The sequence below is a fragment of the Prorops nasuta genome, unplaced genomic scaffold (genome assembly GCF_024137725.1).
Source record: "Prorops nasuta isolate Cenicafe-Biocafe unplaced genomic scaffold, Cenicafe_Pnas_1.2 PNAS00008, whole genome shotgun sequence".
Classification (NCBI taxonomy): domain Eukaryota; kingdom Metazoa; phylum Arthropoda; class Insecta; order Hymenoptera; family Bethylidae; genus Prorops; species Prorops nasuta.
In genome coordinates, this window is record NW_027116805.1 from 5,053,211 (window position 1) to 5,077,284 (window position 24,074).

Consider the following 24,074-nt stretch of genomic DNA (forward strand, 5'->3'; position numbering starts at 1 on the left):
CCATGCTTAGCATTTTCATAATTTTTTATATAATACATGTGTAAATAATGTACCATGTCCTCTCATAATAATTCAAACGTTATATATTACATAAATAAAAAAGTAACTTCATGGTTGATAAAAATAAAGGTCTAGAGAGTGGAGGCAATTAGTCAATATATTGTTTTTATGAATTACTTTAAAGTATATCCCGAGCTCTTAGAGAATTAAGTAAAACAGTTTAATTACAGAGTTACTTTTATAAAAAGTTTTGTAGAAAAATAATGGCCTTGCTTAACTTTTTCTATTTGTTTAGGATGGGGTGACGTAAGAGAAACAAAACAGTATTGGATAACAGGAGGCTTGTTTTCATCTCCCATTCCGTTCTTAGAAACAACATTGAGAAGCTAAGGAGGGGCCTTTCTGGAAACGGAAAATTTTACTTTTTTCTCTGTTTGGAATTTATGAATTTCTTTTTTCAAAACTATACTCATAAGAAATTATCAGTATTAGTCAACGTATGGATCGACACACCGTTTTCTGGCAAAACAAATGTAATTTTCTGAAAATGGAAAACTTCACTCATTAGTTTAAACGTTTACTGGAAAAATCGAAGGTGAAAAAGTCAGGTTTGGTGCGTGCAGACTTAAATTATAATTCTTCTGACGAATAAGTAACAACAAATGATTTCTGTCATAAAGGAGAACTCGATCAGTCATTGGTTTATTTTTATTTCGGCATATGTGGTCACATAAGTTGAACATTCTTTGTCACGCTTATTTGAATCTGACACAGTGTCTGACTCTGTCAAACCAGCGTCCCTCACTGATCATTTCTTCTTGCTCTCTTTGCCAAGGCCTCCTTAGATTCATCGATGCCAGCCACGTTCCAATCGAGAAAATCATTGCAATTGACATTGGATGATAAATAAGGGTCGATTGCCCGTGCCCGCCGCTTGGATTTTTATCATAAAAATCCGTACGGATCCTTAACCAATGAACAATAGGGGAATCAATAAAAACTCGTTGGATAATCGACGCCTCCATCTTCAATATTTTCAAGGTCACCCCAAGCGTAATTCTAAGAATTTTCCGCTCAGATTCATTCGCCAACAGCTTAAAGGTCTGTTTTCTCTATGTTTTTATGTTAAATCTATTATTCTCTTCTTTTCTATAGCAGAAGCGTTGAGAATCACAGTAATCGGCATTCGCTTAATTATTATCCACACTATGACATAACGTGAAAAAGTCCTTCCTTTAATTAACAAAAATAATTTATTTAATCGAGCAAACTATTATAAAAAATCAAAATTGTTCTAAGAAAAGATGTAGTGTTTACGAGAAATTTTAAATTCTCCAGACTGTTCCAAATGACAACTGCAACGGTAATCAGATGACTGATTTGTGCAGAATTGGACACAATGATCCTATTTATATAAGGTCGCAGAGTTATTTGCGTTATTTTTATAACGTTCCGTTATATGAAACGTATTGGGCGATAGCATTTAAATTATGTCACAGCGAGATACACTTTATCGTTTGGGGTAAGTACGGCGGGGAGTGGTTCATCTCCTTCGAAAAAACAAGAGAGGTTATGTTGTAACCTCGAAGATGATAAACAGATTGACCAAACGATCTCTCAGGCTAATCGCCTTAGCGGAATTGCATCGCGGTTTTAGCGTATTGTAAGTAATGACGAAATTTTCTTTAGTTAGCGCCAGTTAGGTCGCGGATGTTCGACACTTGGACCGATGTTTTGTGCACAATTCAATATGGCGGTAATTGGAACGCTCTCTCGCGGACTTATCAGAGATCCCCCTTCCAACGGCCGGTCGGCGGCTGCTATTGGTCGCTGCCAAAACAAATCGTCCAGATCATTGGCCGATCGGTCCCGCCGATATCTTTTACTTTGCGTCAACTTCCTCTATAAAATAGCCGTCACTAGGCGTCAATTGCAGTTCGTACTCTTCTCTCACGACAAACACGTATATCGTTTCTTTTATATTGCACTCGACTCTTTTATATTACCCTTCCCTTCTCGTACATTACTTTCTCAGCTCTACCAACCACCTCTTCCGGTTCTCTTTCATTTCCGGTACAGTCCCTTTTAACCCTTCTTCTTCTGCCTGGATTTTTTCCAGATTGGATTTTTTTGACCATTTCATTCGGTGAATCTCGTGTTTCATTTAAAAAGACCAGAGATGCCGTTTCCTGACACTGAAATAGTTAATGGCCACAGTCATAGCAATGGACCCCTTAAGAGGCCTAACGAGAATGAATTTCTCCACTCCACTGTCAAGCACGTACCTCATTCTGCGTAAGTACTCCTGTCTTATTTTTCCTTTTCTCCAGCATAGCCATTTTCATTCTGACTCTTATCTCTTGTTTTTTTCCTTTTTTATACAAGGTGGACCCGAATTTGTAGTAAAACTGACTTCGTCTTGATTCTACGAGAAAAAATTAGAGAAAATTTGGATATATATACAAATTTTACTGGGCCCTATTTTCGAGAAAATCGATTTTAAAGTTAGCGAAACTGGTTTAACTGCTGCACGATTTAGTACAATTTGCTTAGCCTGCATTATTCTAGTACCATGTTTTCGTTTATGCCTCTGACGATGTTTACAAACATTGACATCAGGTGAAAAGTATCTCTCTGCACACTTTAGTTTACGCGCGCGCGCGCGATAGGAGTAATTATTTATATCAGTCTGTATCTTAGTTCACTGTTTTTCATTGATCTCTGTCAAATTATGACACAACATTTTCTCAATGTCGCAGCAGTTTACCAAACTTTAAACTCGAATTGTTCGAAAACAGAGTATTCAATAAGGAAATGTAACGTAAAAATTATCTCTCACTTTGTACGTAGAATCACCCTGTATGTATATACTAAAACGTTTCATCTTTTTTTTCAATCTCGTCCCTTTATATTTTTTAATCAAGGGCTATTTATTTTATTGCTACTTTCCGAACGGTGGCCTTAAAAAACTTTGTTTCTTTAGGATCGATCGATCAACGGAGAAAAATTTCTTTTAAAGTTCTCTAATATTTTTCCTTTTTTTTCAAAAATTTTGTTGGACAAAGCTTCTCTCGAGTTTTTCATGGAGAATTTTTATCTCGCTTCAGACTACAGATATTTTATCTGCCAAGCCTGTTGACTGAGATTCTTAAGGGGGTCTCAGCGAGATCTCAGAATTCCTTTCGACCGAGCATATTTCCATTCGGATTCTTTCGTGCATTTTCTTTTTTTCTACCCTCAACCTGTATTCCGCCATTTTAATCCTCGTCCGTCGGCCTGGATTTTCCATAATAGGACGCCACGAAGAATTTCCAAATCCTACGGATGACAGGGGGTAATCGGAGTAAGAAAATTTCGAGAGAATAATTATATTCGGTACTCGAATAATTGTACGACGAGAGAGAAAACGTCCCCCCCCCCCTCTCTTTCTATTAACTATTCGGCGGCTGCTTGCTTATTTGGGAATCTCTAATGTAAAGTACACTACGGGGTGGAAGCAAAGATTGGACGAAAAAGGGACGAAGGAACTGTTAATTAAACTGTCACGATTGGTACTTGGCGTGAAATTCTTACTTTTTCGTTTCAATGTCCTTTTAATGTAATGAAATCTTCTACTCGTCCTTAGAATCTCTCTCTTTTTCTACCTCCTTGGCTCTTTCACCTTTAGGCGATACTCCACAATTATTTAATCGCAGTATCATTTGGTCTAATTGATCTCGAGTCTCGCTCGGCCTTCCAATTTAATTATTAAATTACCAGACTCAATAGTCTGAATTCTTGCTTGGAAAAATGCAACATTATTTTTCGTCGGATTTACCTGGATATCTTAAGAATTAAGCCGTTGGAATGAAAGGGAAGAGAAATAATTTGTCGTGAATCGTACATCGAGATGTCGGTTAACGCTCAATGAAAATAACGGTGGATGTTGTCAATCGGAAAATTCACCGTTCTCTTCTATTTGTTTATTAGCTGAACTTTACTAACTATTGACCGAAGCTTTTGCGTCAGCCTGCCATTCCATATTAGCAACTTTTCGAGGAGAGTTAATAGAGTCAAGACAAAGCAATTCAATTATACGCCACCGAAGGCCACCGAGTGGGACTGACGTTTTTCCTCTTTAGCTTCTTGAGGGTTCCCGTGCAGCTTTTATAACCCCTCCTTCGTCTACTATCTCCCCCCACCAATCCTTGTTGTTGTTCGATCTTGCTCTTTTTCATTTTACTCGAGCTCTAACAGTTTTATTAATTCTTATCGACTCTTGTTTAGCTTTTTTCTGAATCCTTCGAGCTATCTCTCGACTCCCTTCGATCTTCTCAGATATCAAACAGTTTTCACGATGGTAATCTGCTCTTTTTCCTTTACCATTCACGCTCAGTCCCCACTCGGCTCACTCACTCTCACCAGTACACCAGTCTCACGGGTCTCACCTCTCACCCACTCCACTCACTGCTCGTCGAAGTCGAAGCAAATGCTCTGTATCGCCTGGCTGGGGTTAGTCAAAGGCCACAATGCACTCACCTCATCGCGGTTGAGCTAATCGCGTTGCCTTTTCCAACTTTTGTTGAAAAAAACTTGGAAACTTTCGGAAGCTGGCTCGATTTATGGCCCGTGGAGCCGGCTTGGCTAAAAGCATAATCTTTTGTTGCGCCTTCTAAATAATAGAGACCGCGCTCTGCTGAGTATTATTAATGGGTGAAAAGTGAATTTTTGTACGTATACGAGAACGTAGGATATAAAGGTCGATATCGATGGAGCACGACGGTGGCGCGTCTTGTCCGACTCGTTGGAAAAAGTGAGGTTAGGACGAAAATCGGTTTGTTTTCGTTAGTTCTCTCGTAGCACCGTACACCTTGAGAGAGATGCGTGAAACGAGGTAAAATAACAGATTGAAAGGTGGAAATGTTGGCGAGAGTGTAGTATTCGGACACGCGATGAACGATTTGATTCAACGACGAGAGAGTGATGGAAGGGTGGAGGTGGACATTTATGTACTGGACATGCAGAGGCATATGGAATTTCCGTGGCGCACAATGGCGAGAATAACGTGGGGATTTACTTATTGACGCTTTAACCGTTCCCGTTGTTTCGTTCGTAATGGACCACAACCCTTTCACGAATAATTCGCGGCCAAATAGCGGTGAATCGAGTTGGCACGATATAATATCGGTCGAAATTTAATGTAGTCCCGTTGGCGCGAGCCAAATGTTCGCACTTGCCAGTAAATATACAATATTATACCTATGTATATATATAGTATAGTACATACATGGCTACGCACAGGGAATCCCCGGTTGGCCGCCTCTTCGCATTTCCATAGGGTTTCCTCGAATAATTGCGACATTTGCCGATGGATAGCGAATAATCTAGGAAGCATTCACGTTGGACGTATAACGCGTAAATAATATCGACTGCTTTCAGGGGGGGAATGGGACGGGGACAAGATCGCAGTGGCACGCTACACCGGAAACACGTGTCTAGCCGGAGAATACGCGCGCGATTTAATAATAATCCGGCTCTGGGTGAAATCAGTTTCAATGGGCGGTGCTTAATCGCGTTTATCGCTAGATTTACCTTGTAATGCCGACTGGGGACTCTACGGAGAAGCCTTTGATACTGCATCCTATGTACACGTTATACACACCGAATACCATTGGACCAATAACCCCGTCTCGCATAACGTAACATAACCTAACATATTACGCGAGAATCGAAATTTCATCCATAACCATCATAAGCAGGACTCGTCTATGCAGTTACAAACAGCTTTCTCCTTCTCTCGAGTATAACGTTTGTGCGTCTCTCTCTCTCTCTCTCTCTCTCTCTCTTGATCAAATGATGCAGTTTAATGTAGACATATACATCGCGCGAGGAGAGTGATAGGCTAGCGTAAATAAATTTGTTTCGATTATTTTCTCGATGAAGGGGAATAGTGTGACGAAATAAGATAATAATCACCGAATAAACGAGAGAGTCCCACGTTTCTTTCGCGAGAGCGATAACGCGGCAGCAGTAAACTCTTGCAATTCTTGCGCCAGATAAGCCAAGCATCCCCAGCGCGTCGTTTGTTTTTTCCCGTTTCCCGTTATGAATTATTCAAAAAACCGAGATACCCCAGTCGCACTTTACGCCGATTCCTTTATCAGTCTTACATGCATTTTGTTTACCATAAACGCTGTATCGCTCTTTCTCTATCCCGCCGGATTTCCAGGCGTCACGATGAATGCAACGTTCGCCAAATAAAAATATTTTTCGAATAATTCTCTCGCCTCGTTTCTCCCCTACAAATCGTCCAATCCTGCTCCTCGGAAATGTCCAAAATTTCCATTGAATCGGCGTACAAACAAAATTTTAAACTTATCAAAAAAAACAATAAAAATAGTATAGTATTTCTCGTTGGGATAGGGAATAAAACAACTGTATAATTTTTCCAAACTTTATAACATAAATTTCGTTATTTCCTTTTGCAGCTACAGTTTCGAAGCGCTACAGGAGTCGGCGCAGTACCTGCTGGACAGGATCAAGTTTCAGCCAAAAATTGGAATAATATGCGGCTCCGGAATGGGTTAGTGGCACTTTCCTATTGGCTCATTTCCTCATCGATTCGTCAAGTTTGCACAATTGATTTGTACAGCTTCGACTACTCGTGTTACAGTTACAGTAGATATAAAAATATAGCTGTGTACTGTATATGTAAATATAAATATACGTAGTAGTACATATATAGTTTATTGGAAAGAGAATTACGTAAGGAAAGTATGTGTTGGGCCGTAATCAGACGGGATAACATTAACACGATACTGAGTTACGTAAAAATGTAGTCTTAATTGTACAATATATTGTTGTTTGATATGATTGTCCAGGATCATATGAGAATATCGAGTTGTGTCCAGGTTCGATCGCCGATTCCTTGGAGGACAAGCAGATTTTTCCGTACCAAGACATTCCCCATTTTCCAGTCTCCACCGTCAAGGGCCACAATGGTCAGATGGTTTTCGGTTACCTTCAGGGTGTGCCAGTCATGTGCATGCAAGGCAGATATCATTACTACGAAGGATATCCTCTTTGGAAGGTAAAATTCTATTGTTACGTATATCCATTAGTATATATATATATATATATATATATATATATGCTAGAGAGCTTTAATCTATCCAGATACTCGAATAATATCAAATTTTAGATTCGACCTGTTAAGAGCTTTTAACGATTAATAATAGTCATGCTTAGCGGAGAGTGAGAAGAAGTCAATTATAAGGAAGAGAGAGAGAGAGAGAGAGAGAGAGAGAGAGAATATTCTTGATAATGTGGCTGCAAGTTGTGTTAATTTAAATCGATCGAGCATATCCTGACTGGCGCCAGTCTCCACCATATATCAATATTCTTCAAGATGCCAAATGATTGAATCAACTGTTATCGAAGCTACGATTAACACGACCCACTTTGGATGATTTTGTTGTTTTGAGTTTGTTAGTCCCTCGTGTCAATTACCGGCTCTATTTAATTCCACTTATTTATACTCGCGATTCTTTCATCGACATTCCCAACTAATACCGCAGCATTAATTATCTGAAATTCTTGGGCGCACCTGCAAAGCTCTGCTCAACGAAATCCCAAGTGGTATTTTAAGAAGCACTTTAAAGCACATTTTGCATAATGAATTAATTGGATCGCGTTTTCAATCGTGTAATTTACATATTTTGCGTGCATCGTACGATAAACTCTTGTGCCAGGGTATAATAAATTATAATATATATTATTGCAAGTATATTAATAATAATATAAATTCTTGCAATTATGAAGCGAAACGTAGTAAAATAATGTAATTTTCGTTGCGGCGAATCACCCTAAATTTTGTCACTTAAATTGATTACGATGTTTTTAGTGTGCCATGCCAGTGAGAGTAATGAAATTAGTAGGAGTGACCTCCCTGATTGCGACGAACGCGGCTGGTGGACTGAATCCCAGCTTTAAAGTCGGTGACATTATGCTGGTGAAGGATCACGTGAATATGATGGGATTTTCTGGCAACAATCCTCTTCAAGGACCAAACGACGACAGGTACTTTCCTCCGGCGACAAATTTGCTTTCCCCTTGAGATTTTTTACAGCGATGTCTTTCCACGATGAAATTTTATAATGCTCCGCCATTATATGCATATATGTATGTATGCAGGAGGGATGAAACGACGAGTGAATTAGGAAAGTAATTAGAGTAAGGAAGAGGAAGGGGGGGGGTATATGGTCGAGGTAGCAGAGAACGAGAGGGGTCGAAGAATACCGATTCTTGAGGGTTGAAGGCGTCGAAAGGGTAGAATAGGCAGTCAAGGACGATCCTGGACGAAATGAGTGAATTCGATTCGTTGACAAAGGCTTTGGGGAACCGGAAGTGGAAGACTGGATGATCCCGAGGCTCCTTCGGGACTCCCTATTTGCCAAGGGGATCTTGCTTCAGGAGTGGGGAGAAAAATAGAGGGAAAGAATTAATTTATTTCGTTGGAAAAACCCTCTAAGCGGATTCATCAACTATTTGCACGAGGATATAAAGCGGTTGATTGACGTATTTACTCATGAGACTCTTTTCACCTCTGACTCTTATACCGGTCGGTCTCTATTTTCTTTTCTCCGCCATCTTTTTTTCTACTTTTTTCTTTTATCTCAACTTCTCGTCGTTTTTTCCCTATCCTGCCTAACGTTAAAACTCGCGAAAAGTTTTCTCGAGATTGCTCGTTACGCTTTAGTCTGATAACTAAACTGCTTTACTCTCGAAGAAGTTGTTTCATTGAAATGTTTTGTCGCAGGTTTGGTCCGAGGTTCCCACCGATGAACAAGGCGTACAATAGCGAGCATCTGGAGATTGGTATGGACGTTGCCAGGGAAATGGGAATCACCGATATAGTTCACAAGGGTGTTTATACTTGTCTGGGTGGACCTAATTTTGAGACAGTCGCTGAGCTGAAGATGCTCAGGATGGTTGGAGTCGACGCTGTAGGTTAGTTATCGTCGGTCGTAATTTCTTAATTCGACGATTATCGTCCTGAAAAAAAAATCAGTCATTGATCGAATATTTTTTAGGTATGTCGACTGTCCACGAGGTGATAACTGCACGTCACTGCGATATGACGGTTTTCGCATTCAGCCTGATAACGAATCAGTGCGTTGTGGACTATGCGAATCACGACGAGGCTAGCCACGAGGAAGTCATGGATGTTGGCAAGTCCAGACAAAAGTTGCTCCAGGAGTTCGTCAGCAGGTTCGTCCTACGAATCAAGGACACAACCAACGCGGATGCCAAATGAGCCACCGATCCTCCACTCACGCACGCGCGATTCATTCTCGAATTTTGTCTTCATCCTCGTCGAAAATCGCCCCACCCTACCTGACCTGACACCTTAGGAGCGATTCTACGATTCTTGTCTCGCACGAAAAATTGTAACAAGACGGCCGAGTCGTTAAAGGTATCTTGCGAAATGACAGAGAAAAATTAGGAGCGTCGAAACATGGGCAACCACCTCAGACACTTTCGATTCTGGAAGCTGGAGATTCGACACGATCACCGATACGATAAGAAACTGTTAATTCTAATTGTTTGTATGAAATGTAACGTATTAGACAATAAGCCACTCTCGCACATAAAATTGTATCGTTATTATATACAGAGCCGTGTCTCTCTTATTTTAATTAGCGAGGTTCTAGCGTAGTATTTATATTATTATTACCATTAGTATTTGCACGGACTCCTCGTCGAATTTTAACGAATAAACGGTAAATATTGTTGAAGCGACAATGCCCTCAGTTTGGGCGAATATTCCATCTATTATCAGTGGATATTTTATTCGTCATTAAATTATTATGGATTTTCTCGAGCGTTGCTATAGGTGAATTGAATCGTTGCGAGTGTCGAGGGGTCTTGGGGACCAAGTTGAGGGTGGTTGAAGGGTGCGAGGAAGCGGAGGGTAGACTTTGCACTCCTCGATTTTCCTTGTTCGCTTCGTTACCCTCATCTCGTTTCCGTGCTCTTCCATCGCTAATGCATTGGCGTTCGCTTCCGATAAATCTTCAGACCGGAGACCATACGGCTGCTCGTCCTATCCCTCCCTCACCCTCCGCCATCCTTCAATTAACTTATGATTCGACTGCCAGAAAAATTCTCCAGCCACCCCCGGACCACGCCTCTCCGCGATTTTTCCCACCCATGCAGAAGTAAAATTTCACACCGCGCTCGTTCCCCTCGATCGTTTGTCCATCGATTGGCATAGAAATGGCGAATGCCCTCGGGAGATTCGATTTTATTCGTTAACGATTACGGTGTCCCATGGAAACTTGGCGTTCCCAAGTTCTGAGCACAAAACTATATTTGAAAATCGTCACTCCAGACGCTTCGTGGCTCGACGCGCCATCTCCGGGCTCCTCTGTGTGCCTGATAATTATTTAGGAGGGCATCTGCTTTACGGATTAATATTGGCGAGTAGGAGGCGCAGCTTAATATCCGTTGGAGGGTATGAACCAAGGTAGAAAGTAGGAAGTCGTTTTCTCGCGAACAAAATCACCTGATAAGATAAACTGGTTTCGTCTCTTTGCAAATTTTACTCCCCCCCCACCCCGGCCCCTCCTCTCCCCTCTTTATCCTACCCTTATCATTAAACGAGATTTGCAGGATTATCAAATAGTCGGAATCGCGAGGGTCTCGCCAGATTCTTCTATCAACAATAATCACGATCATGCAAATAACAACATTAAGCCTCTCTTAATTAAGAGACCTATACATCTCTTGCTCAAACATGACCTGCGTTAACTTAAATAAGAGCAAGGTGGAGACCGAGATTACAGAGCGTTTTCACTTGAAATCTCTGTTTTTAAAAAGCAGCGTTATTCCAAGACAGATTTCAGTTTCAGTCATGCTTTAGAATCGTTAGAACAGCAATTTTTGTAGAAAACTACGAAATATTCGATGAAAATATAAAAAAAAACAAGTTTTTTTATAAATTAATTGTTACTGTATAAAAGAAAAGCTAAAATTACAATATCGAGTTGTTTTGTGGAAATATGCTATTCCGAGGATTCGAATCGCTTTGCTGAAATTTAAATCGAAAAAGTTCTCTTCAGTGCTCATTCGAAGGGTTTTAAAATATCTAGTAAATATGAACAAATTGTCAGAGCTTTACAAGTGAAAAATGAGTTTGTTCCGCAACAAAAATAATATCTATAAGCTGAAAAAAGTATTGAAAACAAGAGATCCTTTGATCAAGTGCCCCATTCTTACTCGAAAAATATGTTTGTAAAAATTGGAGAATTATATATTGAGCTGTTTTCCAATAATCTTGCACAGCGTTTTGAAAAATTTATTTTCGAGGAAAACGGGCTTGAAATTTAAAGCTTGTTTTTATGGTAATTTCATTTTTTTATTATTTAAACTGTGCCATCTAATCCTTCAAGGTCATATATGTAGAGTATTTTCTAGCGAAAGAGCTGCTCCTAAATGGTCGATTTTCCATTATAAGCGAAGCATTTTCTCTCTCAAGCGTTCTCCTACGCGAGTTTACAGCTGAGTTTGTTACGAGCAGGTCCCCTTTATGTGCAAAATTATGTGCGTTGACACTAAAAATAATTGCAATTGTATTGATTATGGTTAAAACCACATGGAAGCATTCCTTAAACGTATAGGTACCTATATACGCTGCTGAGTTGCTCAAGATCATTACAGTTGCTTTTCAAAACACTCTAACACACATATAGGTACCGTTTAAGTGCTTGCAGTATTGGTTGCTTCTCTCCGCAGACGATTCAGCTAGCAGTAAGGCAATAACCAATACACGAGTAGAAAGCAGCTGGTCTGATGCACCAGGATACTTATTGCTTAAAATCAGTAAAAACCAGAAACCGTTGCTCCGATGCACATTTGCATCCAGGAAACCGTTAATTTTACCCAAAAACTACGAAACTTTGGGAAAATAATCTTAAGAATTGCTATCTGTACCAAATACCAAAATTAAATAATCAATAATGTCAAAAGTTAACGAATGCACGTAAACCATAATTAAACATAAAATTTGTCGTATAATTAAATTGATGACAGGAGGAATAAGTATTGTGAGAATAGAATATATATAGAAATAAAATTATATAAGTGAGGTAAGTCGGTAAGGTAGATAGATACGTAGAGAGAGAGAGAGAGAGAGGATACGCAGTAGTGCGCGCGTGAGAGAAACAAAGAGCTATAGTCAGCTATAGTCTACAGCGAAAGGTTTGGAACTCGACGCAGAGATAGCGCTGTAAGTGGGAAATGGCACAACCCCGCACACAGTCACTCACACTGACTGAGACACTCTGCGCTGGTCTCGCGCCTGCTTGGCTGTGCGGCGCGGGCGCGGGTCCATCTCCGAGTTCCGACCGACCTCCGTAGTCCGTCGTTTAGTGCAGGCAGCGGCCGCCACTGTGACTGAGAAACCAGAGACCCTAGTTTAGTACGTCCCGTGACGTCGTGGACGCGACTTGTCCCGTTTGTTCGTCGTTCGCTCGCTCGCTCGCTCGCTCGGTCGATCAGTCACTGACGATGTGACCGCTTTTCCGTGGTGACGTGCGAGCCGTGATTTTCCTCAGTGACCTCGGCAAGGTCACCCAGGATCCATCAGGAACGACGAGAAATCTTTCCAGTAAGGACCGTCGGCTCTTGAAAGTGCGGAAAAACTCGCTGGAGCATTCCCGAGATGGATGGTTGACAGTGTTGTTCGTCTGCGAAAATCCGAATAATTCGGAAAATTTTTGTTCGGCGCTAGATACGCGATTTCTCCGTAGCGAAAGCTTGCTCTACCGGCGCATTCTTGCTTAATTAAGTAGACTCGATAAAACCCACTCGCCTTGCCTCGTCGAGCGGCCCAGAACGAGTCCCGATGAGCTCTGCACCGAGAAACAACGAGTGCGCGATTATAAATCGCTGATGGTTAATCTCGGAAAAATTATTCCTGTCAAGATTTCCACGAGGAGAATACATCGTCAATTTTTTTCGCAATCATTCAACCATCTTGCTCTCTGCTCGGGGGAGTACTGTTTTCGAGACAAGGTGGAAAGATTCGTGTCACCTAAGTAGGTCATTTTCAACGAAGAAAATTGCCGCCTACAGTTTTCCAGCCTGGGAAAACTGTCATTAGCGCAGTTTGCTCTTGGCGATCTTGGAAAAACTGTTGTTTATATGCTTGTTAATATTATTGTCAGAATCGATTGTTCGATGGAGAAAAACTGTCAACAGTGACAGATCTCGGATTACGAGTTGTCAAGGACGGAAAATTTTTGGTTTTACTGTCAAAGTTTTCCCGTAGTTATGGAAAATCGTTCTCGTTGACGGACGAGCTACTGTCATGAAAAGTTGTTTCGTTACAGGTGGAAAAATCAATGATATTTTGGAAATTTGCTTTTCTTGACATCAAAATTTCCCGTCTCCCGGCGGAAAACTAGCTGCCAACTACTTGCCGTTTCGATATTGACAGTTTCTTTGCCACGTTGGGAAAATCCGCGTTTCTATCGTTTTCAGTGTTCAGTGTTTGTTTTCCGGCGAGGTAACCCGTGAAAAGTGTCAGTGTGACAGTGTGAAAACTCGTAGGAAGCAAGGAAAATCTGTCAAAGTTTGTCTATTACGAATTGATCGTGAGGTTGAAATAGGTCTTTGGCGCGGGGGCCGAGTGCATCGGTGGAGAGAGTGACGTTTTCGGCGCGATTGGAAGATAGATGGCGGATCGATCGAGGATTTTGGATGAAAATTGAGGAAAAGCGTGGAAGTGGAGGGGGGAGGTGAGACATGCCGGGGTTGCTGAAAGGCCAGCGAACCGACGGTTATGTCACTGACGGGAACGAGGATCCTGCTGCCAATTAGCCCGTTCAGCGAGAGAAATCGAGAAAACAGCAGTAAGACTATCTTCAGCCTGTTGCGAGCTTGCCTACCGGAAATAATCAGGCCACTGCCTTCTCACCGGAAGTCATATGCCCATACACGCGCGTAAAACGGTAAATCACCAAGAGGCAGCAAAAAAAGCTCCCGTTTTTCCAAACTTCCTCCAGCATTGATTTGCTTCCGATCTCGAGGTACGTTTTTCTTTATTTTGCTTAATTTTTTTATTCGACCTTCGCGCATTCCGTCTCATCTCGCTCGCGATAAATTCATCATCAAGCTTCCATCATCCTCCGCTATTTACTCCGATCAAGAAAATCCTTTGCGCCATTAGCTATCGCGGAAAATGCCGAAATTTTCCATTTTTCATTTTCATCGATTTCCCAGCCTCCGCTTTTTATGACTCGCGATCGAAATGAAATTTTTTATCCATTTGGGCTTCTGCTTTTTTCATCCTATAGATTTCAATCCGACCTGTCCAGCTTTTGTTGCCGATCCGACTGGTGGAATAAATTAATCAAGGATTCCATTTAATTAACAGTGTACGACGGTCATCGAGATTGACGTCGACGCGCTGTAATATCGATCGAGTCGCGCTGTACGTGGTGAAATATTGTTTACAAAATTTCTCGCGAATCCTGATGTTCGCGACAAAAGGAAGGTCCATTATAGGAATCTTGCCGTTTCGTTGCGAGGCTTTAGTTTATGGTACTCGGTTCCACACAACGCGGATTATCCATCGTGGCCTTGACATTTGGACATTGCTGGGCGGAAATGCAGAATTCTGCCGTCTCGCCGGGAGTCTCTTATCCGTAAGGAAAAATCGTCAAGACGATTCTTCCCTTTTATTTCCAAGGAGGGGAAAAAAATTACCGGGCGAGCGAAAATTGTTGGAGAAAACTTTTGCCAATTAACCGGAGAATCCCGGCGGAAAGTCCATTCGTCATTTATCATTGATCCGCCATCGAGGCTACTATTATTTTCATCGCGATTATTATCAGTCTTGTCGCTGTAATTTATACCCATCGTTATCGGGATCCCGCTATTGCTGCTCTAATTCACCCGGATTTATTGAATGAACGCACCAGCTGAAAATAGGCTGGGAATATTATTCTCGCCTAAATATTTGAATTCCAACATTGACGATATTATTTTCCCTGTCGTAATTAGGTTCTTAAAATATAGTTTTAATCAACAGTGGTAAAAGTATTTTTTAAGAAAGGTAAAAAAAAAACATTTATAGAGTAGTTAAATCGACTCTGTGCAATAGTTAATTTAGCGATAATCGCGCTGGTGTGGTTGAAGGAATTGGTGAAAAAAAACGATATTGAGAGCATCTGGGTGGAATTCCGGGAGTCCTTTGAGAAGGATCAGGATCGGATCCTTTGGCAGGATTCGTTGGTTTAGGTTAGTGCCAAGCTTCGAATGAGAATGAGACGGAACGATTTGAAAGGTTAAGCGATGTTTTTCTCTGCTGTTTTCGAGCGCTCCTACCTTTCTCGGTCAACTCGCCTCTCCTCTCTTTCTCTCTCTCTCTCTCTCTCTTTCCGTTCTTTTTTGTCCCTTGTCTTCTCTCTCTTTCTCTCAGTCTCTCTACCTTGAGAATTTATACAGGTCCCTTGTTGGGACCCTTTCCTTTGTCATTATCGTTTACTTTATTTCTCTCTCTCTCTCTCTCTCTCTAATTTATTCACTTTCTCTTTTATATCATTCTTTTTCTCTCTTATAACTCTTACATTTTCCTTCGGTTACTTTCCCTCTCTTTCCAACGTAACAGAATTTTTTCTTATATTCATTCTTTACTCCCCCCCCCCCCCCCAACCTCACCCTCTCACGCACACATACGCAAACAGAAACACTCTTCTGTTCTCCCTGGTCGCTCCTGTCTCTCTATCGAGCCATAAACAACCGGTGCTCGACGTACGCCGAGGTTATTGGTTTTTGCGAGGGGCCCCCAGTGCTGTATCTATCAAGTCCCGGGCCCAGAGGATTTTTCGGGAAAAGCCTGTTGTCTGCCAAGGGGCGCGGTGTAAACAAATCGTTCAGGTTTTTGCTCGGGAAAAAATTCTCTCGCTCCTCTCGCTCTTTCCACTTCCACTCCTCTCTCTTTCGCTCAGCTGTGACGGGAATCATTTGTAGCCTTGCGAGAGTCGGCCAACGCAGCTCGTTTTACGTTCTCCCAGAAGGCTACACAACAATAATAATTATATAAACGATTATTTGATATTACGCGAATCGTTCTCGCGTGAAGCGAAATAAATGGACGAGGAAAAAATTTCGTTTGCGAGGTCAGTCCGCGAAACCTCAACTTTCCAGCCTTCTCTTTCGGTAAATAAATTGAGTAATGGAGGGGGGGGGGGGGGGAGCAAATAAACTATTCACAACTGGTAAGTAAACCGCGTTAGGGAAATCACCGCGGGCGAAAATTAAGCGGGGAAAAATGTGGATTTGAAAATAAAAACAAGGAACGAAGAGAGGGAGGAATTGAAGCGGTCCGTGAAATTGGCTAAAAATGAATCGATGGCACACACCAACGCCCGGCGCTACCCATTTTCTACAAGCCTGGCCCCGCCGCCACGCCGCCGTTCTGGTAGCATATGCGCCGGATTCACCTCAGCTCCCTTATCTGTGTGCGTGCACGTCCGTGTGCCCCCCTTACCCCCCTACACTCCACGTTGAGTCGAATAAGTTTTCTACACTCGCCGACAATGCTTTCTCCGGCTGAGATACTCGATTACATTCTATTTTTAAAATACACTCTGCAAATCTCCCTCGTTACCAAACCTTCCAATCTTAATATGGCTACTTTTCAATCTTACAATTCAAGCCGATATACTTTTACCCCCTGGAAATCCTCTTACTTTCGATAGTCTTTTTATTTAGCAGTAAATCTGGAAGTAAATGTTGCAAAGTCGTTTGGATGTAGCTTGATGGACGATCGAATGATTTATGATGGAGGCGAAGAAAATTGAACGTGGGTCGAGAGAGAGAGAGAGAGAGAGAGGATGGATTTAGGTTAGAGAGTTAATGGGAGAAAAATAATGGAGGAGTAAAAGCGACGTTGAGCTGGCGTGCACACCGATTCCTGATGAGAGACGTAATAATTGCGAGGTCGTCGCGCAACTACGTGGCTCGGGGAGCCCCGTGACCTCGGGATCGATGTTTTCATCGTGCGTGGGTACTATCCACGATATTATTATTGTTACCTCGTTGCGCTTGTAATCTTTATTGGAACGCTCGCTACGTAAGAGTTCCCCAGGTTCGTCTTCGTGAATTATTCATGAGTCACCGGTAGAAATTTAGATACTCTCACTCACGCGCTTAATCCCCGCTTAATATCCTCTCCTTCGCTCTCTAAACTTTTTACCAATAAAATCATACAGCCATTACGTCGAATAGACTAACATACGCAAGCTTATTCGCCGATAATATTCGTAAGAGCGTTATCAAGCGCAAGAGAGAAAGAAATAAGAGGGAGAGCGTGCGAAGAAGGATTGTAAGAGACGTTTTGTTTGTTTTGAAATTTCAGCGTGCATCCTTCGAGGAAATCGAAATGGTGGAATTGAGCGGAAGTGGCCAGGCTACACCAGCCATGGGGGTGATGGGAATGGGCTCGGTGGTCTCGGCAGCCACCTCTTCGTCCTCCTCATCGACCACTACCGGCGCGTCGTCCTCCACTTCCGGTAGAGCGGGCGTCCTCGAGACCCAGGTCAGAGGTCAGTGGTACCGAGTGTTCGTGTCCTTGGAGGACGATTATCTGAGCATCTCACTGGACGAGAGCTGCGAGAACAACGCCTTGAACAATGGCAATCTCAACAACAATAACGTGGACAGCCTGAACGACCCGGATGTGCCGGACTCGGTGGCCAACCAGAAGAGAGTCGTTCGGGTGGTCAAGAGCGACAATAACGGCCTTGGAATCTCGATAAAGGGCGGAAGGGAGAACAAGATGCCGATTCTCATTTCGAAGATCTTTAAGGGTATGGCGGCGGATGCCACCGAGCAACTTTACGTCGGTGACGCCATCTTGGCCGTCAACGGCGAGGACCTCAGGGAAGCTACCCACGACGAGGCTGTCAAGGCCCTCAAAAGGGCTGGCAAGATCGTCGAACTAGAAGGTCAGTATATATATATATATAGTTAGGTTTCACGTAAACCTCTCCGCAATAAATAATACAGCGTTACGGGAACAATAGCCCAAAACGTTTGATAACCACGAACTCGGAACGGAATAACGATGCAAGCGACGCGTCTGCAGTGTTATTGATTCACTTGCGTTTAGAGACACTTGAAAACACGTCTCGGAGATAAGACATTCTTACTTGCGTCTAATATCCTAATTCTCAAAGTGCTCTGTAAGAATATATGTATATATATATATATATAACGCCAGTTTCTCCTATCTTCTCCCTAAGTTTCTATCACCCAGCGCGACGCGACATCTCGCGCAACACCGGTCGGAAAAATAGGACAACATTTTTCCGCCTCGTAAGAGCTACCTCAAATATTCATTAGCAAACTTCCGCGAATCGCACACCCTCCGTGAAAAGTTCCCTGTTATTTTTGCGGAATTTTTAGCAACTCTCCGCGGAACTTGGCCGGCAAGCTCAAGAAAAAGTATTTTTCTTGCCGGAAGTATGGAAATGGGATAATTCCCGTTTCTAAGAGGGCTTGGACCAGAGATAAAAGTAGTCGAGTCACTTTGACAAAAATTCAATGCTAATCTACGGATAAAAACTGCTAGATTTTCTTCTGTTAATGTTTCTTGTAAAACGGTCGGTTGGCTGGGGGAAAATATTAGGATGTTCCGGATATTTGACGTACGTTCCTCGAACGCGTGCGCTCCGCTTTTTATGTTTAAAGAGTGAACTGTCTCGAATTAAAGAATGTCTCGTATACTCGATAATTTTTTGATCTAGGAATAGACTTAAGAATCGTATAAAGAATTTCTCTTTATAAGATTGCCTCTTCTATCAAGATTTTTGGGGCTCGCGTCCTTAAACCGGACGCCCTGTGTGTATAGAGCGCAGTCACCTAGTGTTAGTAGGGCTGTCGTTTAGCTGGCAGGTGCGGGATCGAGCTTTTAGCCGGATTAATGCGCCAAGGTGGCGTTGGTCGTTCGCAAAACTCCAAGCTTCCTTCTCCAGTCTCACTCTATTCCACTTCCGTCCGGGCCCGGAAGTCTGCTGGTTCCTTGATATTCTGAAACTATGAGAAAAAGCATGAAAATTTAGTCATTCTAGGAGGAAGCTAATTTAACCAAAACTTGAAAGGATGGCCAAAAAGTTTTAAAGAAATTGCCGAGAGTAATGGTTCGATAAAACAATAATACAGGAAGGTGGAGGAATTGTTTTGGGCGAAAAGAAAAAAAAAAGATAAATATTGAGGGACACGGAAGGTGGGGGGGGGGGGGGGGGGGGGGCCTCGAGACCTCGATGTTTGTCGAGCGCGAGGACATCTGTCGGGGAAAGTGGCGATCGAGTAATCGTCAAATTAGTTTCGTCGAAGCAAAACTGTCGGCTGCGTCGGAGTTTTCCTTGGCATTCGTGAAAAGCTGAATTTTTCTCTCCCCTTGGGAAACGTCTTTTCGCGAGTTTTCCCTCTTATAAATAATTGATAACGCAAACTATGAGAAACCTTGGGAAAAAGAGCGACGGAAATCTTGTTTCGGCTAAATTCGTATCGAGAGAGAGAGAGAGAGAGACGAGTAAATAAATATCCTGCATCAGGCGTAATTAAGGAATACATTTGTTGGATTGCTAGGAAGCTTAATTTTTGTTCGAGAGACGTCCACTATTTTACCATTAAGGCGAAGTCGTAGCAAGGTTGCCCCCTCTACCTGCTAACTCGATCACTTAAACCGTCTGCAACAAAAATCTATACTCCGCAAAAGGATGCTGAGTAACATAATCAAATGGCACAACTTCTCTGCGATATTCAATTTATTTAAAAAGATTACAAATAGTTCTTATTTTTCAAAACTCGATTAGATCTATCGTAAGATTAACAATTAAAAGACAACGCACGTTTGCCAATAGGTTTACTCATATTTATCTGAATAATCTTCTAGATGGCGCTAGGCAATTTCACAAAATATGAACTTCGTATATAATATTTAACAGTAGATATTTACGATCTTGTAAAAGTTTTTGTAAGTTATGAGCGCTGCGAGCCGGGTGGATAAATTGAGCCTGGCGTATCCGGCGATACGGTTGAATAATAAAGACGCGATGACGTCGCCATTCCGGCTGGGCTGGCCCGAGAACGTCCCTATTACCTGCTAAACGCCGGGAAATGGCTTTGCTGTTCGCTTCTTCCGCGAGAAAATGGCGCGAATCACGTGCAGCCTCCCCCCCCCCCCCCAACAGAGCCTCACCTCCCCTCCATTAAAGCTTTGAGCACCTCCCATGAGAAATTGTTTCTCCTTCCTCAAGAAGCTCTCCCTCCCCCCCCCCCCCTCCTCTCTCATTTTCATAATAAATGATTTCTTCATCAAGCTGGCGTTACTTCCTAATTATGCCATTAGAACGCCTCGTTATCTCAAATCGCATCTCTATAAAGTACGATATCGATGAGTTTTGCGTTATTTTTCTGACTTTCTCGATGGAAGGAACTGGAAGCTTCGTGCACCAATAATAAAACTGATAAGAGAGCAGTGTGAAGTGGTCGGGTGGTTCTGGCCTGATGAGATCTAAATTATCTCTCCGCAAGGTGAATTCGTGACGTTGCTGTAAATAACGCGAGAGCGATGTATAAAAGACTGGTCGATAATGTGGCTCTATGAAGGTGCGTTCATAATGCCCCGGTCGATAGTGCAGTATTGTCATCCGACTGGATTTAGAGATTTATTAGAATGCCAGACTATAGTCCCTATATAGCACACTTGACTAAAAGTTGTCCTATAGACATCTTTTAGTCATGCAATTGACTAAAAGACCTCTAAAAGATGTCTATAAGTCACTTGTTTCTGTATGGGTCGATACTTGGATCAAGTAAAACTGTGTAGATTTGACACAACCCTGGCAGCATCACGCGTGTACGTACACAAATATTGACGAAAGCAAAAGTCTCTTTTTTTTCAAATGGAAAATTACGGCGATCAAAGGGTGAAGAAAGGTCGGATTGCACCGGAGGTAGCAGCTGAGTTTCGTTGCAAGTATGCCAGTATGCAAGTATGAGCGCGCCTTGAGGCAGCGGAGTTATTACCTAACCAACGACGCGCCGGCTGATGTTTACCAGCCGGTCTGTTTACACACGCGTGTCCGGACAGAGCTGGATCGCACGTACGCCAGGACACGGCGATCCATAATCAAGGACACGCGATATATTTTACCAAGAGAATTCTCCAGATCCGACGTGTTGATTGCCACTGTACAGATAACCGTGTGGAAAAGTCACGCGAGCATCTCGCTCCCTCTTGTCTCTGATTATCTCTGAAAACGAACCTAACCTCAAAAGTTCGCTTCGCGTATGACGAAAGGAGCGTCCCAGCACGACCGAGCCAATAACTTACCCGTCTTGACCGATCGCGAAAATTCTAGGTCAACTGGATTTGGAAAAAGACACGGGGTATACAATATAGGCAACTGGGTTCAGTGTACTCGACAGCTTCCCACGCGCAAATACACGACTATTTGTCTCGAGCGTTCCCCGCCACGCTCCTTCCTCGGCCATTTTTGGTGCAGCCTCGAAATACCAGAGGGAGCGTGCACGCAAAATCGCACAAACACCACGAATGCACACACACCTAGGCACACGACACGACACTGACACGAGAAAACGCGTGGAGTCTCGCATTCCAGGCGTTTTACGACCTCTCACTGTCCTTCCGTTCATTCTCCTATTAGAAATTGTATTTATTCGTCGTGCGAGCAACTGACAAGGAATTCTCCGCTCTCGAATCGAGGAGCTCGCTTGTAAATAAAAGAGAGGAACTGGAATAGCTCTGAGGAGCGCGGGCCAAATAATTGTGGAAGAAATTTCGTCGTTACGAATAAGCTAGGGAGGGAGAGGTTAGTTTGTGTTTTGGTAGTGGGGGAAGGGGGGGGGGGCGCCGTGAAGATCTCTGAAGAATCGTGGAAGGGGCAAATGGTAGGGGTGGGAGCGAAGGTAAGACTCGGCGTGTGGATGGAACACCAACGAGCGCACAGTGCTCCCTCCCCTCCCCTTCCCCATTATCATTTTACCTCGCTAAATCCTCTGCGTTCGCGCAGCGATCCAAGCTGCATAACGTATTGTTGTGAATAAACCAGACAGAATCTCCCAAGGAATTTCTGTTGGCGCGACGACACACGCGACTATCGCCCTTTTGCTGTTTAGCTTGAAAACAATGGAACACCCAAGAAACATTCGCTTTAATCTGTCTCAGCCATTTCCACCCATCTAAAATTCCTGCGAGTGCCGAAAGAAATCCAATCGCTCCACCGGAAGTTTCCAATCGCTGTTCGACTAAGAAATTCTGCACTGTTTGTTGTTTCTTCGGGATCAGATAGATCGGAAAATCGAAGAGAATCACTGGAGTGATAATTTAATTTCTGCCGTGGTTCGGCGAATCGTCCGGGGCTGCTTACGGTTATTGCGAATTGTTGATCGGCTGCTCGGAAGTTGCGCGCGGAGCTACCGGAAGTGGGTTGGAGGGGGCGCGGTCGAGGCATTTAAACGGAGAGAGCGGTTGTACACATAAGGTATAGAGGTACGTATGCTAGTATATCACGAGGTATCGTGACTCGCGCCGCTGTTATTACGAAAAACCCGATTTGGACCTCGCCAATTACCGGCTCTCGTAATTAATAGTAATTACGTCTTGGCGCTCTTCGATTTCTCCCTCCCCCCGTTCGATCCTTCTCAGCTTTTGCCGGAGTGATAAATCTGACGCTGGGATTCTCGCAATTGCCGAGGTCACGTGATGGAAAATTTAGTTAGCTTCCTTTTGATTTATTTTCTCGCCCGATTGATTCCTCCCCCCTCCCTATTTCTCTCTTTACTCCCCCCTCTTCGCTTCTACTATAAACTTTTTCTCCCTCGGAGTAGTAGTCATTTATCGAGGATCAGAGTTTTCAATTTCCTCGTCGATTGTTTACAGAAATGTTCCACGTTTGGTGGATCCGGGGGAGTGGGGGGGGGGGGGGGGTATAAGTGAGAGAGGGAGGTACCGAGAGAAGTAAAAAGTAGTAGAAAGAGAGAGCTTTCTATTGCCAGAAGGCGTAAGTGATTCATATCGACGTAATAAATGACAATGCGAAAGAGGCTGGTTTTTTTAAGTGTGGAGAGTGGGGGTAGGGGAGGATGCTGGGTTACACAATTCCGGACGGTAAGTGTATTTATGTACCGGCTCGAGCAGAGTGCTCGCACGGACTGGAATATAAGGAACTCTCAAGCTCTTCCTTCGCAAGCTCGCGTTATATTCCCCGCGTTATTTCGCGTGCCTTTCACTTCGTCCTTTACGGTGCTCCGTCATGATTTACGGGCTATCCGCATGAGGAGGAGCGATGTCCTCGCATTTACCTCCAACCCCGAAAGCCCTCGCAGAGCTTTCGTTCCACCCCTGGACCACCCTGCACCTTCTTCCACTCGCGCGCCCAGCCAACGTTTCTCGCTTGTAATTTTCAGGACAGTGTTGGAGGGGTTTGGGGGTGGGGGGAGAGGAGACGCAGGGACTAACCGTCGTGGACGTCGCGGAGCGGAGGGATGGTCTACACTTACAGGAGTATGGCTCCCGCATTGAGCCAGGTCACGGCAATAAAATCCTACCAACCACGTAAAAGCGTTATAAACGACTCGCTTCTCCGTTTGTATTTCCACTCGACATTATTTGCTATCGAGGCGTCTTTCTTCTATTTTCCCGCGCACTGCTACTGTTCTCACGCTCCCCTCTCCCCCTCCTTACCGTCGTCCGTTCCATTCTTCAAACTTCCCCCCCCCCTCCCTCTGCATTCCTGTCTTTCATTTTGGCCAATTGCATCCTTTCTCTACGCAAGCTCTCCCCCCCCCCCCCCTGCGTTCTCACCTCTCCCTATTTACCACTCAACCTTTTTCCTCCCTTTTCCCGTGTTTTCTCTCGTGTCCACAATTTTTCTCTCTCTCCGTCCGCCAACTACGTACGTGACACTTATTACGTCCCCCCTCCCCCTCCACTGAGCTCCGGGCCCTGTCAAACTCGCAGGCGAGAGCCAAGCGTCCTCAACGGGCCAGCACGC

The 24,074-nt window shown here is 43.3% G+C and overlaps 2 protein-coding genes across 5 annotated transcripts in view; both read left to right on the forward strand.

Moving 5' to 3' along the window:
• Nucleotides 1–1,955: 1,955 nt before the first annotated feature.
• LOC136775540 (purine nucleoside phosphorylase) lies at nt 1,956–9,656 on the forward strand. 2 transcript variants are annotated; one of them, XM_066730409.1, is made up of 6 exons: nt 1,956–2,295; nt 6,468–6,562; nt 6,861–7,069; nt 7,883–8,058; nt 8,798–8,988; nt 9,072–9,656. In XM_066730409.1, exons 1-6 carry the CDS (start codon nt 2,180–2,182, stop codon nt 9,293–9,295), a joined length of 1,011 nt encoding a protein of 336 aa, XP_066586506.1. In that variant the 5' UTR covers nt 1,956–2,179; the 3' UTR covers nt 9,296–9,656. The 2 variants fall into 2 exon arrangements, with proteins under 2 accessions (XP_066586506.1, XP_066586507.1); XM_066730410.1 differs by having other exon boundaries at nt 1,957–2,295; nt 6,891–7,069.
• A 2,713-nt stretch (nt 9,657–12,369) lies between these two features.
• The window catches only part of Syn1 (Syntrophin-like 1), a 200,728-nt gene continuing 189,023 nt past the window's right edge, over nt 12,370–24,074 (forward strand). Inside the window, exons 1-2 of one of the 3 annotated variants that reach the window (XM_066730411.1) lie at nt 12,370–13,994; nt 17,408–17,996. In XM_066730411.1, coding sequence (XP_066586508.1) covers nt 13,971–13,994; nt 17,408–17,996 — 613 coding nt within the window. In that variant the 5' untranslated portion in view covers nt 12,370–13,970. Of the gene's footprint in view, nt 14,073–17,407; nt 17,997–24,074 lie in introns of all 3 variants that reach the window. The other 2 variants (XM_066730414.1, XM_066730413.1) reach the window with 2 other exon arrangements.

Coding starts and splice junctions, on each gene's coding strand:
- LOC136775540 (XM_066730409.1), top strand. CDS start 2,180: ATGCCGTTTCCTGACACTGAAATAGTTAATGGCCACAGTCATAGCAAT. Junction 6,563..6,860: donor AATATGCGGCTCCGGAATGG/GTTAGTGGCACT, acceptor ATGATTGTCCAG/GATCATATGAGAATATCGAG. Junction 7,070..7,882: donor AAGGATATCCTCTTTGGAAG/GTAAAATTCTAT, acceptor CGATGTTTTTAG/TGTGCCATGCCAGTGAGAGT.